This window comes from Cydia fagiglandana, chromosome 1, assembly GCF_963556715.1.
Source record: "Cydia fagiglandana chromosome 1, ilCydFagi1.1, whole genome shotgun sequence".
In the NCBI taxonomy this organism is placed as follows: Eukaryota; Metazoa; Arthropoda; class Insecta; order Lepidoptera; family Tortricidae; genus Cydia; species Cydia fagiglandana.
This window is the reverse complement of record NC_085932.1, coordinates 22,940,371-22,961,786: the sequence shown is the minus strand read 5'-3', so window position 1 is coordinate 22,961,786 and position 21,416 is coordinate 22,940,371. Positions and strand designations below refer to the sequence as shown.

The 21,416-nt window shown below is 38.4% G+C and overlaps 1 protein-coding gene and 1 long non-coding RNA gene across 2 annotated transcripts in view; both read right to left on the bottom strand.

The window, feature by feature from the left end:
- Positions 1 to 21,416, bottom strand: part of LOC134667803 (uncharacterized) — a 433,239-nt gene that overhangs the window by 396,558 nt on the left and 15,265 nt on the right. The window lies entirely within an intron of this gene.
- LOC134669975 (uncharacterized) lies at positions 18,052 to 19,942 on the bottom strand. Its single transcript, XM_063527623.1, has one exon. It carries the CDS (start codon positions 19,906 to 19,908, stop codon positions 18,052 to 18,054), a length of 1,857 nt encoding a protein of 618 aa, XP_063383693.1. The 5' UTR covers positions 19,909 to 19,942.

The following is a 21,416-nucleotide window of genomic DNA, read 5'->3' as shown; positions in this document are numbered from 1 at the left end:
TTACTCAAGCAATCTGCAACGTTTGCTTATACTGTTGGTATACATTAGTGTTTATGAAATTCTACTATAATTATTTGGAAATTTTTTGAAAACTACTCTATATTACCGATGACGCGCACTCGCCAGCTCAGTGCCGCGGCAGAGCTTGTACAGGCAGGACGTGTGTCGGTCGGCTCCGCACATTTTCAACGGCGACGACGAGGTTTTTTATCATTGTGTGCGGCGGGCGCCGTGTAAAACGCTATACTGTGTGCGTGAAAACCGCAACGAGAGACTTTGATCCTAGCACTGTTTTTATAGTATTATAATTTATAATGGTACAGTTTAATAAACTACCGGACAGGATTAAAAATATTTGAAACGACCTGACATTCTATATGTATTTATTTGACTCAAGATAGTACTCAGGGTCTGATGATGGAGCCGGAAGGTGGTCACCAGCACCAGTCAACCATGCAACTAAACCACTTCGTGTTTAGGCTCGTTTTATTCGTCTCAACAAGATCTTTGACACAAGATAGTACTCAGGGTCTGATGATGGAGCCGGAAGATGGTCACCGGTACCAATCAACCATGCAACTAAACCACTTCGTGTTTGGGCTCGTTTGATTCGTCGCAACAAGATCTTTGACACAAGATACTACTCAGGGTCTGATGATGGAGCTCGAAGGTGGCGACGGGTACCAGTCTATCACGTAACTGAACCACTTCGTGTTTGGGCTTCGTGTTTGGTTTATCACCTAGTGTCAAAGATCTTGTTGAGACGAATCAAACGAGCCTAAACACGAAGTGGTTTAGTTGCATGGTTGATTGGTACCGGTGACCACCTTCCAGCTCCATCATCAGACTCTGAGTATCACCTAGTGTCAAAGATCTTGTTGAGACTAATGAAACGAGCCTAAACATGAAGTGGTTTACTTGCATGGTTGATTGGTACCGGTGACCACCTTCCGGCTCCATCATCAGACTCTGAGTATCACCTAGTGTCAAAGATCTTGTTGAGACGAATAAAACGAGCCTAAACACGATGTGGTTTTTAGTTGTATGGTTGATTGGTAATGGTGACCACCTTCCAGCTCCATCATCAGACCCTGAGTACTGTCTTGTGTCAAAGATCTTGTTGAGACGAATCAAACGAGCCCAAACACGAAATTGTTTAGTTACATGATAGACTGGTACCCGTGGCCACCTTCCAGCTCCATCATCAGACCCTGTGTATCTTCAGTGTCAAAGATCTTGTTGAGACGAATCAAACGAGCCCAAACACGAAGTGGTTTAGTTACATGATAGACTGGTACCCGTGGCCACCTTCCAGCTCCATCATCAGACCCTGTGTATCTTCAGTGTCAAAGATCTTGTTGAGACTAATCAAACGAGCCTAATCATGGTACTACATGGTTGATTGGTATCCGTGACCACCTTAATCATCATCATTATCATCAGATCCTCAGTACCAGTTCGTTTTTAAACCCTCGTTGATACAAACTTTACAACCTATAGGTACCAAATGCAATGACGAAATATGTAAATAAGCGAGTACCTATAATTTCTTTCGAGTAATATACGTTCATAAGTACGAGTACGAGTATGGGGCTATTCATAAATTACGTCATTTCAAATGGGAGGACGGGGGGGTCTGGACATCGGATGATGGTAGCATGACGTATAGGAGGAAACAGAGTCATCCGAAGCATGATTTTTGGATGATTTGAGGGATGGGGGGGGGTCAAAAATAGATGACGTAATTTATGAACAGCCCCTATGTACATTTGCACTGCATTTAGTATTTTCGTACTTACCAAATAACAGTTTTAGGACTTTATAAGTTACAGTTAGTGTTGTTATGGTTGATTTCAATATGCTTCGCGAAGGATCAAGAATGTTTAATCCATCATTGTAGTGCGAGTGTGGTAGAAGGGATCGGAATACTGAGCTCGCACGGCCTGCCGCAGCGCGTAAAATACCTAAACTCGCTCAACCCCGAAATGTAATAGCACTCAACCTTCCTCAAGAATTCTATTCTATTGATAGATAAAATCATCTGAAAATCCGTTCAGTAGTTTTTGAGTTTTGGAGTAGTTTCATGAGGTGTAGTGAATAGACGTTCTCCCCTAGATTTGTGGATGCTAGGTTGCGTGACAGTCGTGCACGTAGCGAATACTCTATTAAAAAGATGTACTATGTATTAAAAAAATATCTTTCTACAGAACACGCCATACACAGAGCAAATTTTTTTTTCGATTCTTCTCATTGTTTATCGATAAAATATGAACGTGTATCACTCTAATCACTTGAAGCAGACGCACGATTTTCATGTTCCTTGCCACGTGTCCAAGCCGATACACGACGCTGGTTTGCTCCCTGAATTTAAGATTAGTAAATACATAATTTTATTCAAAATTGCCTTTTCTAATTCTAATCGTTCCAGGCACACGTTCGAACAACACCACAGAATATGAATTAACTTTTTTCCTTCAAAATTAGACGAAAACGTGTACCTACCGGTAACGGTTGATGTGTATCGATACCATCGATGTTTAGCTTCCTCAGGACCGTTAGAGAAATCGAACGGGTGTTTTGATTTCCGAAGCGATTCTGTGTCGATATCCTGTGGTAAGTTCCGGTGGAGAGACGTAGGTACGAGTAGGCATGTAGGATTAAACTTAACAAGCAGAGTCTATGTTGGTCAATGTGTAAAGCTTGACTAAGATTCTATGTGGCCCTGAAATAGTGTCGCTACAACCAGCTTACTTAAAGCATTAATGTGCGTACATGTAGTGACATATAATGACCCTTCTGTACAAACCTCCCGGTCATAAGGATATGTAAAGAAGAAATATTTTTAATATGTCTATAGTAATTTGTAACAATTTGTCAAATGAATTGCAAATGCTATCGCAAGACGCATTTAAACGAAAGTTAACGAGATGGTTACTGAGAAATGTTTTTATAGTGTAAAGGATTATTTAAATTTTAAGGAACCGAGGGCCTGATGATTTCATGTGATTATTTTAACATGTAACATATTTATATATAGTAATTAGGTAATTCATTGTTTTATGTTAAAGGGTCTAGCCGAGTTTGTATGGGGCATCGGCCCCAGAAGCCAAATTGATTGCCGTTTTGCCAATTTATTAGGCCAGATGTAAGATGCTATTTCACCAAAAAAATAACCCTAAAATGCTGCAAGTTTTTGAGAAAATTAAAAAAAAGAAAATTGGTTTTCATTTTTTTTTATCTAAACTACCGAACTGATTTTTTTGTAACTTATACACATTATGTAAGTAATCTAGATGAATTATTTAAAAAAAAATGGATTTCCAAATATCCTTATAATTAGTAAAATTTTCACTTTTAATTTTTCAAAAATTTTTTTTTATATTTCCGAAATAGGGACACCCACCAATTTTGGGTATTTTATGTATAAATTAATATTCTATAACATATATTTTTTTCAAAAATATTCATTTGGCTCAACAGGGTAAAAATACCGTATGTATGTATGTAATGTATGAACAGATACAACCGGAGAGAACTCCCGGTCCCATATCAACCACCGCGCCGCTCTGTACGAATTTGAATTTCGAACGTAACAAATTGCTAAAACGGACTATATTATTATTGGCTGTGTGCGGCTTGGTTGTCGTCGCGTCACGAAATTAAAAAACCGGCCAAGTGCGATTAGGACTCGCGTTTCTAGGGTTCCGTACATAAGTCTGACTCACGCTTGACTGCACATTTCTAATAGGTTTTCCTGTCATCTATAGGTAAAGAACTATTTTGAGTATGAATATTAATTTAAATATTAATTCATGATTTTATGAGTATTTTTTTCAAAATTTTAGACCCAGTAGTTTCGGAGATAAAGGGGGGGGAATGGTCATTTTTTGGCTATTCTCTTAAATAACTTCGAACCTATGTATTTTAAAATTATATAAAAATATGTCCATCTTTGGGTCACGAATTTACATATGTACCAGTAGTTTCCGAGAAAATAGGCTGTGACAGACGGACAGACAGACAGACGCACGAGTGATCCTATAAGGGCTTACGTTTTCCTCTAAGGACAGCGGGCTTTTTTCTATATAATCAATCGCATATTCTCGAAGCCGTTTGCAGATATTGCTAAGAACGTATAGTTAGACCGTAAAAAGTCTGCAGCGATGTTGATAGCCCACGCAGTGCAAGTGTCATTATAAACGTCAAACTTCTATGAAATTATGACGTATAAGTACTTAACACTTACACTGCGTGGGCTATCAAATCCGCTGCAGACTTTGTTTGGTGCGACTTTAGTAATGTAACGATCTTGGAGATTTTGAAAATATTTTGTGTATAATCTCCTTTTATTCCATTGCAAGATCAATATCAACGCAGCTCATATTAAAACGGAACTTTTTAATGAGCCGCGTTTCCCGCCTTTTTATTTTTGAATTTCGTGACGCGACGACAACCAAGCCGCATACAGCCAATAATAATATAGTCCATTTTAGCAATATGTTACGTTCGAAATTCAAACTCGTACAGAGCGGCGCGGTGGTTGATATAGGACCGGGAGTTCTCCCGGTTGTGTCTGTTCATACATTACATACATACATACGGTATTTTTACCCTGTTGAGCCAAATGAATATTTTTGAAAAAAATATATTTTATAGAACATTAATTTATACATAAAATACCCAAAATTGGTGGGTGTCCCTATTTCGGAAATATAAAAAAAAAGTTTGAAAAATTAAAAGTGAAAATTTTACTAATTATAAGGATATTTGGAACTCCATTTTTTTTTAAATAATTCATCTAGATTACTTACATAATGTGTATAAGTTACAAAAAAATCGGTTCGGTAGTTTAGATAAAAAAAAATGAAAACCAATTTTTTTTTTTCTCAAAAACCTGCTGCATTTTAGGGTTATTTTTTTGGTGAAATAGCATCTTACATCTGGCCTAATGAATTGGCAAAACGGCAATCAATTTGGCTTCTGGGGCCGATGCCCCATACAAACACGGCTAGACCCTTTGATTAAAATTTCTATTTTGCTTGCATGCTGAATACAAGGATTGTTTATAATAATTTAAGACCTTATGTTACTGTATTCTGACAAATAAATAATTATGATTATGTTTATGAAATATGATATCAGTACTATTCAGTACCGGTTATGGCAAGGACTAATAAAATTTCAAAACATTGTTTTTGGTATGTTACGCAACCCATCGTCTTTTGGTTTAGTATACATAGTTCTGGTCAAAAGTATTTCTTGTTTATAGTTACGTACACAAAATGATTGAGTCGCGGTAAAGGTCGCGGGAGTCAGCTGGATGCGGGTGGCGCAAGACCGATCAATCGTGGCACTCTTTGGGGGATGTCTATGTCCAGCAGTGGACGTCCTCTGGCTGATATGATCACGCAGTGATCGGGGATTTCTATGCCACACCGCGGGATATCAAGTCGAAATGGGAATATGGATACGCCGCTTGGCCCGCGATAGGAACAAAACTGTTCGAAAAGTAAACGCTATTTCGGTGTTGGTAATTCGTTTATAAAATAAAGGACTGTAAAAAAACAGTGTTGGTTATGATTTAAAGAAAAAATATTATTCAAAAAAATTATTAAGTTATACAAAAATGTTCTTATAAGTACATATGATAATTTAAGTAAACCATTTTTAAAAAACCGTACATATGTACGTACGTTTTTTTATTTTAACAGTTATGTCGGGATGTTGTTTGTCATTAAGACACGTGGTATTTTTGCACTTAATAATATAATGAGTGCAAAAAGCAGCTGCAGTGCGGTTTGTATTTACAATGTCATTCTAGGGTGCTAATAATTAGTAGATAAGATAAGCGTTTGAAGAAGTGATTCAGTCGGCTTAGATAATGCATGATTAATTGATTAACAGTAACATGCCAAAACACTCTCCTATATCGCACACGAATCCCGGAATCCCGCGGCATATCCATACTAGCATAATGATTGAGGTCATTCACCCTAAGTGGCATAGAAATCCCCGATCACTATTGATGATGATATGATAAAGATGATTGAAAGTTTGCACGGAACCCTCGGTGCCGTCGGTGCGCGAGTTAAACGAACTCGCACTTGGCCGGGTTTATTTAATCGAACGAGCGAGCGAAGCGTAGCGAAGCGTAGCGAAGTTCTTACATTCGACTTGGATCACGCGGCTGGCTAGCGGCACGTCCCGGCATTTCGATGTTTTTAAGCTGAACTGTCAGAAGATAGTTTGATACTCAAGAACTTAAGTAAAGGAGAATGGGCACTTTAGTATGGGCAGTGTCCCATGGATGTATACTGTTGAGATATATGTCGTTTTGAAGCTCATAATCGTAGTATCATTTTATTGTATGGCACCAACCTTAGACACCTTGCAGGGACCGAGCTATATACAAAAAAAAGTTGCGCACATAAGCAGTTATTTTTCATAATACGCTTGATATAATAAGTTGTAGCGTATTTTAATAGAAAGAATATGAAGAATGCTTTATGGTTTTTGTATCAACACCAACGATAAAGTATTTAAAGGGTTTGAGTTTACAGTTTTACAAAATCGTCATACTAAAAATTACTTGCTGTACAGCGGAATAAGAGTGTATACACATGTCATGTATATCATGTGAAAAGTATTTGTATAAGCTATTTTTCGTATAACATAGCTGAGGTCATACGCTTGCAGGAATAGAAATAAATCCATTTAATGAGTTAATTAAGTGTGGTTAATTAAGCCTTAATTTTTCTACTCACCGCTAGATGTCGCAACAAGTCAAAATTCAACTTGACGTAAAGCATTTCTAAATTGCGGTAATCTCGACAGTCTTACTCCATCATTTTAAAAAATATAGATAGTTTACCAACGTCTATGGACTTTCTAAAGTAATGTCAAGATGACGCTCAATGTAACATTGTCAATAATTGTCAAAACATACAATTTAAAATAATGAACATGGTCTCTACAAAATAGCGTATTTTAAATGCGCCTATGCCTCATGTACCTATATTGTATTAATTACTTATCAAACAATTCAAACAATCATACATGATCGACTTCTGATACACGCAACTTTGTAAATGGACAGGTAAGACATTACCTAATTATTTTACATGCTATTGTTTTCAGAGCCAGATGTAATAATTTTACTTGCTTCTAGCCACATTAGAGGACTTACGCGTATTCATTATTTTACTATACCTGCCGCGTTAAATCGCTAGTCCGTCAGCGTCAATGCCTTAATTGTTACCTACCTATATTTCATAATAAATGATTGTGTTAATAAATTATACTTCCTTCCAAAAAATGTCGTATACGTGACATGTAAATGTAGCACATTTTTGCTCTGCTGGTAAAGCGCTTTATGGATGGATTATTGCCCAAAATTGTCAATAGAAGCGTTTACTTGTTAGCAGTTCTCATCAAATACCAATGAGATCCAAATCGATCTTACTTAACATCATCATTTCTTTTTCATAGCCTGTAGTCATCAAATTAAATAGTCAACGCTATGCAAAATGCCGTCGTTGCACAGTTCTGTGGCGACATTGCATTTACATACTTAGTAGCAGTTATAAGAGCCATAGAGTTGACTATTTACCCCCTTATTCTTAAAGGTTAACTACTTAAAGTTGGCAAGCCGACAATAGTCATTTGTCCCTTTCTGACGTATTGGTATGATGGAAAGGGACAAACGTTATTATCGGCTTATCAACTTTAGTAAACATTTATGAATAAGGGGGCATATGCTAGTGTTGTGTGGCCCTTATACGCATCATATCTACCACACATGGTAAGGTGTAATGAGATGTGGAATAAAGAGTATTTGTGTTGTATTGTATACCTTCGGTGTCTGTGTAAAAATAACAATCATTGTAAATAAATATTTGTATTGCCTTTCAGAGCTTTAACATTCAGGACCAGAAAAGACAAACTAGAACCATTTTTTCTGGTGCCCCAACTTAAAGGTACCCAAGTTGCCATACTAATTGTATAGTAAAGTGCATGGATACGTATGTTATGAACTGGCTGATACACAGAAGGTACATAACCACATTAAAATGATATACATTTAGGGCCACTTGCGCATTACAGGGTTAGCTAACTTGCTCGGAATTAACCGTTTATACAGGCCTAAACTGTACTGTAATAATTTTTAAGAAAAAAAAACCGACTTCCATGGGGGCCGATGAAAGATTATTGTAGATGGTACACTATGTAGAAAAGGAGGTAAAACCACCCACTTTTCTACTAGCATTTCGCTTCTGTATAATGGCTCCTCTACAGGATGGGCCAACGCCGGCCACTCCAAGGGACGCAGCCATGCGGTAGAATGAGATAGCAATATCACTTGCTCCCTCTAACGCATAAATGCGTCCCTTGGAGTGGCCGACGTTGGCCCATCGTGAAGAGGAGCCATGAGGGTCGTAGTTCTAGCCTAACCTAACCCACTCCTCAGATAGCAGTTCGGTTCTGTGCGGATCGCAGTTCGAACCTAATCAAACCCACTTTTCAAGTAGCATTCCGTTTCTGTAAGGCTCGCAGTTCTAACCTAACCTAATCCTTGTTCGGTTCTGTGAGGATCGCAGTTCAAACCTAACCCACTTAATGGCGCATTCCGTGCGGTGTACGGGGGTTTAAGCGGGAGGGGCTAGTAAGATTGGCATCATCGTACTTTATACCTACATTAATTTTATGGTAGGTAATCATAGTTGTTTATTTAGTTAAGGTATCATAGTGGTTTTCTGGGCCCAGGTCCGAGTCCGGGTCCGAGTCCGGGTCCGTTTCCGGGTCCGAGACCGGGTCCGAGTCCGGATCCGAGTCCGGGTCCGATTCCGGTTCCGAGTCCGAATCCGGATCTGAATCCAGGTCGTAACCGGATCCGGGTCCGAACCGGATCCAGGTATGAGTCCGAGTCCGGGTCCCAGTCCAAGTCAAAATCGAAATTCGTAGTCACCAAACGTGTACCAAGCGTCATTGAAGAGTTCTGATCTGGTCATCATCAGCAGTTCCACTTCATCAAATGCGACAGTTTTTAATGTAAATGCTTGATTTTATGATGAAAATACAAAAAAATCTATACGTATGCCTTTAATATTTGAGGAGTTCCCTCGATTCCTTATGGATCCCATCATCAGAACTCAAGCTTGACAAAAATGTGGCTTAAAAACTTAACTTGCTTAACGAACATAACGAAAAGGAAAAATCGCCAAACGTGAACTATGCGTCGTTTAAGAGTTCTGTTCTGATCATCATCAGCAGTTCCACTTCATCAAATGCAACAGTTTTTAATGAAAATGCTTGATTTCCTGATGTAAATACAAAAATCTCTATACGCATGCCTTCAAATCGCCAACCGTGAACTATGCGTCGCGTCGTTAAAGAGTTCCGTTCTGATCATCATCAGCAGTTCGACTTCATCAAATGTCACTTTTTTGGGTGTATATGCTTGATTTGTTGATAAAAACCCAAAAATCACTATATGTTTGCCTTTAAGATTTGAGTTCCCTCGATTCCTCATGGATCCCATCATCAGAACTGGGTTTTGACAAAAACGGGACCAATCTGTATGCATATACATTCAATCAAAAAAAGAATTTTCAAAATCGATTTAGTAACTCCGTCATTACTAAATCGATATGGAGTAACAAACATAAAAAAAAACATACAACCGAATTGATAACCTCCTTCTTTGAGATTTGGAAGTCGGTTAAAAACGGTTAACTTTTAGTTATTTGATTATTTGGCTAACCCTGGAACGGGACTCGTAAGTGGCCCTTAGAGTGCTTTAATGTAAGATTTGATGGGCCCATCCGCCATTTCTATTAAAGGTACCTATCCAGTATACACGGTGTAACATGAGGAAACCGAATAATTTTAACCACGCATTTCTGAGGTCAAAAGAAGGAATAAATGTAATATGAGTTTAGGTCAAGTTCACCAATAAATATTTTTTTTTGTTTGTTTCTTTTCAATTTTTTGAATGTATATGTACATAAAAAATAAATGTTATTGGTAAACTTGTCACTTAAAATTAATTTTTACTTTTTTTTTTGGTAAACCTACTTTTTGCAAAGTGTGATTTGTCACTTTTTGACATTTATCAATAAGGATATTTAGACTACGTCCCATAGCATCAACATTAACATTAAAAAGGCCTTTTTACACTATGTAACAAAACAAACTTGTTTTTTTTATTAATTAATATTATCTCTGAAACTAAGCGAATTTCAAATAAGTTTATAGGACATTTTTGTCTCTAAATATGATCAGGAATATGCTGTTAAAATTATTCGGTTTTTTCATGTTACACCGTGTATATAAATAAGTACTTATACAAGTATCTACCTACCTATGTTTCCTCTATCTATGGTTCGTTTTTTTAGCATTAGAAAGAACTTGCAAGAAGGTAAGCGATCTTGACATGTCTTTTAATTGAAAAACGCTTTTAAAAATCAGAAACTATTACTTATGTATCGTATTAGATTCATAATTGTTACATATTTGCCGTAACTTATTTATAAAATATGTTTTTCAGTTAAAAGATACATCAAGATTGTTTACCTTATTTCTTATGCTAAAAAAACGAACTATAGGCCCTTCCATTCAGACACGATAGTGCGAATACGAAATACACTGAATGGATTCAATTTTGCATTATTTCTGCAGGTGATTCCGCTGTATTGTACCGTCAGACAACAGCTGTATTCAAGCAAATATAGCAACACAAGAAAGAGTTACCTAATTCCAATGTTATGTCACTGAAGGTCTCTTGGACGATAAATCCAGCTACTAAATAATACACGATATACCCCAGAACTTCTCGGCCAATATAAAAATTAATAAAAAACTATATTACACATGCATCTTGTAGAGATAATAAATTATAACTGAAACATAATACATAGTTTATATTTTTCTTCTCATGCTCGTAAAGTTCGACTTTAAGTCGTGCGTAGATGACATAAAGTTGCTTATCATGTTCTAGAACATAAAGTAAAATAGTATTTTATACAATCTTGATATAATAGAGAGCTTTTCAGTCGAGTACCGTGTTTAGGCAACGAAGCTTGTTGCCTAAGTAGGTACGAGATTGAAAAGCTTGATTATATTATATCACTATTGTATACAATACTTTTTCTACTAGTCAACAAAAAAATACTTTAAACTAGTAGAATCATACAAACAAACCAAACCAAAAGTATACAGCTTAGATTCGCGAGGAGCCGCGACACCTTCATACTGGTACGCGACCCGGCCGCCGCGATCCGCACCCCACGGCGGGTTGGTCAACGACACCTTCTCGTAACTTATGAGGCCCTGGTACTTGGTCCGCGCTAAATTCAATTTTTAGATTTTGACAGACAGTTGTTTTCTCGATTTTGGCCACCGTAGCCTATGGAGACTAACAAGCAACACTAAGTGGTTTTCGTAGTCTATGGATGTTGCTATATTAAGGGTATCACATGCGCGTTTCTGAATTATGAACCAGTTGTTTCTACTATACATCCTAAAATAATCAATTTCAGCTATGGTTTTGTTTTGTCCTATATTGATTGCGGCGAGCTGTGATTGGTCAATTTCATTATAGTTGACTAAACTGTATCGAAACGAATATTATAGTTGAGTTGGGTTAGGTTAGGTTAGATACATTAAAATACCCAATTGCAGTTTGGTATAAGAAATCTTAATTCAAGAATTACAGTCGACTAGTAGAAAAATATCTAGTACGTCCAATAAAATCCAAAATCTGCCATACAAACTGCCAGCTCTGCCGGCGCGCCCCCGACCGGCGTGCCCCGTGCCCCCAAGCTGCCCGAGTACAATTTTGTTTAGTCTTGAATAAATACTGTAAAAAAATCTACAATGTGCATATTTTTGTATATTTTACTCACGGTCGAAGTTAAAAGTAGAGTGTACTCAGGCATAAATGTCAATTTTTATACTCGACTATAACAGATCGCTTTATGCCCTTGTTGTACAATCTACTATTGATTAAAACAACTTTTAATAATTTACTCATAGTTATACTTTGTAAAGACGGGCCTTACAGTACAGGCACTACGAAGTGGTGTCTGTTCGTTGGTGCACAAATCGCGTTTACACATGTTCGCTCTACAATACAATACTCTTTATTGCACACCTCACATACACGTAGTACATGATGATTAAATTATGAACGAGGCCTAGGTACATTTACTATGGAAATTATTGCTTGTAATAAATTAATGCGCAGCTTTTATTAATAAGAACGCAACTGCTTTCAATAAAACTTGTTACAATTATTTCATTTTTTAAAGCTGGAACAGATGAAGATTCCGTACCGCGACCTTGGTGCGGTTTGAGGCCTTGGTGAGGAAGGTAGTCCGCCTTACACTTTTTTATAAGTGAGAGCGAAAAAGAGATAACATGCTGACCGGGCCAAGGTCGCGGTCCGGTACGCCCGTCTGTTAGAGGTTTTCGGTTACGCACTCAACTTTTAATATATTAATGTTGCTAAACATAGGTACAGTCAGCAATTAGTTTACTATAGCTCATTCACGTTAAGATAATAGTGACCCGTCGCTGTTACTCGGCTTAGCCATGCCCCTAGACCAAATAGGTCACGTTTATGATTTTAATTTAACGCAAATGGACTATAAATATTAGGTGCTTATACCTTGTAGGGACTGAAATTGACAAAATCATAATTAGATATATATTCATATTATCGCTAAACAAATCAATTTATACTTACCTATTAATTACATACCTACCACATTTGGGCATCTCAAATCTCAATATTCACCACGAGCAAAGTTCAAACTACAACGTCTGCGTAACTTAATACTTTCTTTGCATCTCGCTCGTATTGGCAAATTAGTGCGAGCGAGATGTATAGAAAGCAAGTTAATGCAGATTGCAGAGGGCCTACCGCGAACCACGTTCGACGTGTTGCCTCTCTGTCGCACTTACGTACGAATTTATTAGTGCGACAGAAAGGCAAAATGTCGAAGGTCGTTCGCGGTAGGCCCTCAGACGTCAACGAACATGTCAGTATCAGGTCAGTGTCAAGCTCGAGGTAAGGATACTTTTTTTTTCCGTCCATCTGGACAGGCTAAAGCTCTAAGCCATACTGCCTTGAGGTAAGGATACAGTTAGGACTATAGATAAAGCTTTAACGGTGACAGGATTGGTGTAAACTTTTGCTGCTTCAACCAATAAGAATAGTTGGTCAAACCAATTTGTCAGGCAATAAAAACCAGGAAAACTCTACTCATCCTTTTCTAGTGGGTACTAGCACTAGTGTAAGACAAAGATAGTATGATGCTCTTTGTGTATGATTGAAATGAGACAGTTCTTTGGTAAACTATAAGGCCAAGCGCGCACCACGATTTTAGTTTTTGCGACACGATTTTAGAATCGCGCTGTAATATATCGCAGAAAATTCACTGCGCGCACTGCGATGAAAAAGTCAACGATTTGTTCATTCTCAACATGGATTTCGTACCAGTCGTTTGTTATGAAACGTGTCTTTAATATGCGATCGCTGTATGACTTTGAGTATTTATACCACAAAGGTGATCTCCTTCTATTTCCATAATTAAATGGTCAACATCTAGCGATTCTAGCGTCTTCAGCAGCAGCTTCCGACATGTTGACGCTTGGAGAGCGAAATGCCGACTGAGGTCCGGGTGCGATTTTATTATCGCAGTGCGCGCGGGGCCATACAACTCCGTATGCTGCAATTCGCTTTGCGACAATCGCGTCGCGAGCAGTCGCGGACAAAATGTGACAAATCACAATTTTCAAATCGCTGCGATTTTTTTGTCGCATATGCGCGCACTGCCATATAAACACATACGTTACATTTCTGCGACTAAATTATCGCGCGACAAAAAGTCGTGGTGCGCGCTTGGCCTAAGTAACAAATTCAAGACAAATGGACAAACGAACGAAGTGACGAACGAAAAACTTTTCCGTTTGATCATAAAGATCGTTTGATTTTGAGAATGCGAATGCAACATACATGTTTCACTCAATATGTGAGAGGCATAAAACTCGTTAAATAAGAACGTAATCAAAAATAATGTGCACAATGTAAATACAGCTAATTATAAAAAACATAATATAGGAATTATTAACCTTCCCTGGGCTAAGCGATTGGTGGGACAAGATTAGAAAAACCTTGATTTTTTATGAGAACGAACTAAATATTTACCCAGTGTATTTTCAAATAGTGACTATAACTTCGCTTGAGATTCTTCACAAGAAATCGCGCAATATACAGAAATGCCGCATTTTGTGCCTGATCTATGTCCAATTGTAGTAAATGTTAAAACGGTGAGCAGGGCTCTTCCCTATGAGACTTTACGGTGGCGGGGAGTACCGCAATATGTGTCTGTCTTTCAGCCATTTAGTAAAAGTATCATGAACTGGTGAAAATGAGAATGACTTTTCAATATTTGACTGGTTTTTCAAGTTAGTGCATGTGGTATGCTGCACCTGTAATATCACTCTTGATCGACTTGATATATCTAGCAATACGTTGTATCTTGATTTAGTGATCGAGATTTTTCGTTTTAAGTTAACCAGGGAACAAATCACATACAAAATTCAAACGCTGCGAAGAAACCACTGGTTCTAATTCAGTCACACATTATTCACAGTAATATTAATTAAATCTACTGTTGGTCTCCCTCTTGACAACATACAGCAACATTGGTGTCGACAAACGTTATATCGAAGATAGCGAAGGTATATATGTGCATGAAACCGTTGAGCGTAAAAAGACTGATTGAGAAACCAAAAAGATTATGAAAAGCGTCTACAAATACTGTCTACTACACGTACAGGTGAAAAGTTGCTGTCGGTCGATCTCAAAATCAAGAGCCCTGTCATTATGTAAAAAACACTCAAAACACATAAACTAAACTCAAAATACATGGTTAAATGCAGTTTTGAAACCTAGGTGGCATTGTAACACGACTATTATAATGGTGTAAAATGTTTTACTTCTTATTCTAAAGGAGGTGATATAACCACGTACGAGCTATAAACAAGCTATAAATATCGCGAAACCATATTGAAGCGTTCCGGCAGAGGTTCAAAATGGCAAAGGTACCTCGAGTGCTTTTTTTTTTAATTTTGCTCATTAATGTTGCTTAAAATGAAATATTTATAGCTTATTATGCACGCAGTAAACTAATGTGGATGTATTCAGCTAATGAAGAATTATTGATGTAAGTAAAGGGTTTCCAGTCAAGACAATATCAAGACAAGACAATATGCGAATTTAGTTATTGTCAGCTTCTAAATTTTATTATGACGCTAATCGCTTCGAACGAACAAATAATATAATGCTGTCTATGTAAGGATGTATTGGCTACCTACTTAGGCCCCGTTCGCACGGCAGCTGTTTCAACGCGCGTTAAAAAAGCGTTTGAATCACACAAATGGATAACCATGTATGTATTCCCACAACAGCGGTGACGCTTTTTATCAAGCGTTGTTGGATTTTCGACTTTAAGCCTTGGTCGTTAAGTCGAATTTAGAGTGTGGACAGATTCAAGCGCTTTTATAACGCGCGTTGAAAAAGCTGTCGTGCGAATGGGGGCTTATTCCGGATTATTCCCACTACCAAGAAGTAGTTACTAGTGGTGGCAACTGAGAAAAACAGTCTCCGTAGTTACCACCAACTATGTCTATGGAAAATACGTGCTTATGACGAAGACAAACAACATTATAGAAATCATCCAAGAAAGCGGTAACCATGCTGCGTTCTAAAATATGCATTGAAGCTGGCGTTGTCAAAACATTCTTGGCTCAACTAATGCCGATAGAGCTAGGTTGGTAGGCGGGCTAGCAAAGCGGCATGGGCGGAGTAGGCCTAGGCGGTCATGGCGAGACGACATTGAAACTTGCGGACAAGAAATACGGGTCAGTACTAAAATCTAGAACATACAGGGTGGTCCAAACCTTGACGTACAACATTCTTTTGATTCCTCACGTCGTTGGCAATCAGAATATATCCCACGTATGTTAGCTGATTTTTCGTAGTTTTCGAGTAATGAATTTTTTAACTGTTAATTTTCGACAAGAAATTCCGGGGTGAAGCTTTGCTTTGATTTTATGCCTGCTAATTATTCATTACATAAAACTATTGAAACGGATTATATCGTGTATATTGACTACATCCCGACGTAACAACTGGGGACCTACGGAGGGCAAGGAAGAAGCGTTTGACCAAGCAAAGAGACACTCAAATAGATTAGTTTAATGAGGTTCAATTTGGTTTTTATTGCAAACTACTTATTCCATAGGCGATTTGTTATACAGGGTGATTTCTGGGTCGTGATCCAGAACCACTTTTTCTGACTATGGAAATGATCCACATGATCATATGGTAGTATTTTATTAAAGGATAATTACTTTAAATATTCTTATTTTTAAAGTAAAATTACTGTTATACTAAGTAATTATGGTCACCCTATGACTTTTGACATACGCTGTATGGAAAGCGACAAGACGTCACATTGAGTAGGGTCACCAAATTGTATGCAAACATGTTTTTTCTTACTTGTCATCTGGAAAATAATCTTAACAACATCATTAGGCTCATCTTTGGATTCTGTATGATGTCTAGCTCTCTTGCTCCACGACCCCGAAATCACCCTGTATAGGCGAGAGGCGAGGTACCCTCAAAATGTGTTTCTGTTTTAATTATACCAGTTTTACGACTAATTTATATATCCATGCCAATTTGTAGCTTTCTAGCACTAACGATCAAGGAGCAAAGGCGCGGACGGAGGGGCGGACATGGACAATTGGATATGGCGAAATGGCTAGTTGATTATGGAACCATGAAAATGTAAGGAGCATTTAATATTCCTACTTGCATCTTCTGTTTTGTGGCAAATGAAAAACAAGGAAAAAAATCTATATGTAAGGCCAAGCGCGCACCACGACTTTTTGTCGCGCGATAATTTAGTCGCAGAAATGTAACGTATGTCTTTATATGGAAGTGCGCGCATATGCGACAAAAAAATCGCGACGCGATTGTCGCAAAGTGAATTGCAGCATACGGAGTTGTATGGCCCCGCGCGCACTGCGATAATAAAATCGCACCCGGACCTCAGTCGGCATTTCGCTCTCCGAGCGTCAACATGTCGGAATGAGAAAATGAGACGCTACATGTTGACAATTTAATTATGGAAATACACCTTTGTGTTATAAATACTCAAAGTCATACAGCGATCGCATATTAAAGACACGTTTCATGACAAACGACTGGTACGAAATCCATGTTGAGAATGAACAAATCGTCGACTTTTTCATCGCAGTGCGCGCAGTGAATTTTCTGCGATATATTACAGCGCGATTCTAATATCGTGTCGCAAAAATTATAATCGTGGTGCGCGCTTGGCCTAAGACGACCGGTTTGGCCTAGTGGAAAGTGACCCTGCCTGCGAAGCCGATGGTCCTGGGTTCGAATCCCACTAAGGGCATTTATTTGTGTGATGAACACTAATATTTGTTCCTGAGTCATGGGTGTTTTCTATGTAGGTATATAAGTATGTATATCGTCGCCTAGCACCCATAGTACAAGCTTTGCTTAGTTTGGGGCTAGGTCGATTTGTGTAAGATGTCCCTGTAATATAATATAATATAGTATAAATATGTAATAAAAACATAAACAGAGACCCTATCGCGTACAAGGAAGCGCGAAGTTTGCAAAACATTGCGGGCGGGCAACGTTATCTGTTACTAGCGATGCGCCCCGGCTTCGTACGCGTTAACAAATTATACACCTAAACCTTCCTCAAGAATCGCTCTAATCCCTTTAGTAGTTTTTGAGTTTATAGCGAACATACAATAACATAAACAGACAGACGCGGCGGAGGACTTTCGTTTTATAAGGTGTAATGATTATATTGAATTGACAGGGGGAAGTTCAAGAGTTTGATGGGTGTAACGGCACCACTTTTCAGATTGGCAGAATCGAGTTTCTTAAAGCGTAGGAACATCAATATAAGGATCAAATTGCAGTCTACTGAATGATTATTAATTATCTACATTTAAAATGATGTTGTCTAAAAATGTAGCTGGCAACAACACATTGGTGTACCTCGCCCAACCTAAAAACCACATTATACTTATAATGTGAGCGCACGTCCCTATAGTTCTTTTTCCTGATCGACAGGAGCAGTAGTGGTTTAATATTGCGCGCCTCCCTTGCTCTCCGTTGTTCACTAAAATATAAGAGTAGTGAATTTTGTTTCCTGTCAGTCTAGACCTTATTCGTCCTCTAAGCAGAACGCCCGCCTCTATATTTATGCCATACTGCCTCAGGTTCGGAATGGCAGTTTCACAAATCTCAATTTGATACACCCCATTCCGAACCTGTTCGCTCAAGTAAGAGCGCGCGAGCTTAATTTGGTACGTGCCCAGCGCTATGAGCACTAATTCGTCGGTAGTTAGCCTCGGAAATCTAGTTCTTTCAACGACCTCTGCGTCGGTCATATTTTGGAACGCTGCTCTCTGTCTATTTATATTTTGTTCAACAACATAATTTCCGAGCAAGTTTGGTATTTCCCGCCTTTCGTCTATAATTTCTATAATTTCGTTGGCGTAAGGTGAATCACCTAGAGGTTCTTTAAAGACGTTTGTGAGCGCTGCTGCAATGCGCACATCATTAAAGCTTTTTGGCAGGGCTCTGTTACAGTACTCCTGTCTGAGTAATTTAAAATCTCTTTTAAGCCGACCGTTTATCACCTCAACAACCCACCTGACAATAGTTACCAGACGGGATTTGTTGGCGTCTTCGGTGCTTAGTTGTGTCTCATGGGGTTGTTTCGTTGGTGGCATATGAGCTTCATAGCCGCATGCCTCGATGTCGGGGATTGAATTTCTAAACCCCCTATCTACTATAAACACGTCACCGGCTTCCAGCACATAATTCATTGGACCGTCTACTGCTAACTCCTGCGACATAATGTCAGCATCGGACGTTGTTGCTGCATATGGTCCTGCAACGTCGACTATATAGCCGTCGGGGCAGACCACCAGATACGGTTTAATCAAATTACGGAATTTGTGCGGACTGTACGTTTTTTTCTGAAACAAGAAGTTTCCGCTTTTTTGAATATAAATATATGTACCATCAAAAATTAACACTGCCTTGGTACCTATATCCCCGTATAAATGATTAGCAATGGCTAGATTTTTTTCTATTATTTGTTCCCTAGTTATGTGGTCCCAGCCCAAATGGTTGGGGACAAAATCACCAAGAAGGCACTCTCTGGCTAATTCCAATTTTCGTTCCAAAGAGCGACGGCTCATGTTGAGCCTAGCGGCAAGTCTCTCATCGGGTTCACCCGTCCTCATTTTCATTAAATATGCTCCTAAAACGGTTTTTGGGTGACGCGACCGTTCCGTGAGAGAAGGCATCTCGTGCAGCAAGTTCTCAAATTGTTGATGGGTCAATCCAACACAGAAATGGAGCTCCTCCGGCGATATGTCCTCAATCTCGTCAAAATCAAATTGGCTTTTTTCATTATACGCCTGAATTAATGTGTTCAGCATATCTTGCAACTGCTCCGCAGTAAAAGTATGCAGTTGAAGACCATCTAGCTCTTCCCATTGACCGTTTAGAAAATGCTCTTCACAGATACGAGCACTCTGGGGCAGATAGATCTTGGAAACCACAAGAACCCGAGTCTTGAGGAAGTTGGGAATCCTCTGTAGGTTATCATTTTGGCAAGCCGGAAACAAACACCTGTTCGCTGTGTTGGGAGCTCGCCTATATCCCTCTAAATCAATGGAGACACGCGGAGGTGGAGCAGCTACGAGTTCTGCGTTCGCGTCGAGTCTGGCTGCCGGATTATGCCGACCGGCTGCCACCCAACAGCGATGGCACATGACAAATTCTCTACCGTCCGCAATCTATAAACATTGGCAAAACGTTTTTATCATCGTAATAACATTATTGAAATCATGTAGATTAATAAATTAACCATGTCAGTTGAAGAGCGGTTTTTAGATAATGATTAATGAACCATCTAGAAATTAAATTACTTAAGTCTTATTTTGAAAATTAAATAGCAATTACTTCCAATCAAAACTTAACTATTCGATAGACCTTTCAAATCCGCGCTGACACTCCATTGAAGCCCCGCTACTTTGACTGTTTTTGCGCAAATCCGTGGCGCCACTTGATGCCCTACTTTCTGTACCTACTGGCTGTATAGTTTCTATATTGTAATACTTAATTAAAATTAAATATGTATATTTTCAACAGACTTCAATTTCATACAATGGGGAGGTTCTGTATTCGGTTGTGGCAATTTTTTTATGTACGTTCACCGATTACTCCGACATCCGTAGTCCGATTTCAGTATTCGGCCAGTAAAAAAGAAAGCCTCAAATCACATATTTTTCGATTACATGTGGTCTGAGACATTCGCAACTACCGGTGGGTAAGGTCGCTAGAGATCTCAACTAGGGTATGGTGTGTTAGGGTGGAGTTGCAGGCGATCATAGGATACGGTAACTTTTTACCATAAGACGGGCTGTATACTTATTTACCACCAACTTAGTATAAAATATCTTCCCTAGGTATGTAATATACTTATATCCTGCAAGTTAATTGGGTTTTTCTACAATTATCCTTTTAAGTACGTAGGCATATGGGGATAAAACTTACTGCTCCTTCTTGTATTTGGGAATGAATGAGAAAATATTCCCTAAATGCAGGCCTAGCGTTTAGCTCGTCTAGGCCGAATCGGTGATTTTGCCTTTCCCGCGCCATAGCGCGCTGACATGTAACACACTGAGCCATTGTGATATACCTATACTACAGCCTACCTACTATCATTTACACTATTTATCACACGAAAATATAATACAATTAAATGTTACAACAATATATTACACAAGTTCCCACCTCCCAATATACAAACCTATACTACAGGACACACGTACTACACTACACAATGATGATAATGAATATTTATAATTACAACAATTTATTACACTAATGATTGCTAATGAGATAATGTATGACAATATTTATAACTATATTCAGATGCACTAGAATAACCAAAAGCAGAACAATACTTATATCACATTCGAACTCAAGGTTACAACGGATCTGACAATCAAAAATATTGACAATAGCATCAATAGGTTTTTATGGTAACAAAAGAGTTGTTCATAGCAAATTAAATATAAATTCTGAGATACTTGTAGTAAATGTTTAACTTATAGGAGACGCATAGTATAACATCATATCTTTTCCGTGCTGCAGCACGTACTCCACAAAGTACAAAAAGCGGAGACTTAGATCCAGAAGGCATTCTCATCTAGTCGACCATCAGGCCAAACACAGAAGTTTTAGCTGCAGGAATATTGTATTTTGATTGTACATA

Excerpts from the sequence above, each read along its gene's own strand:
- LOC134669975 (XM_063527623.1), bottom strand. The coding sequence starts at position 19,908 with ATGTGCCATCGCTGTTGGGTGGCAGCCGGTCGGCATAATCCGGCAGCC.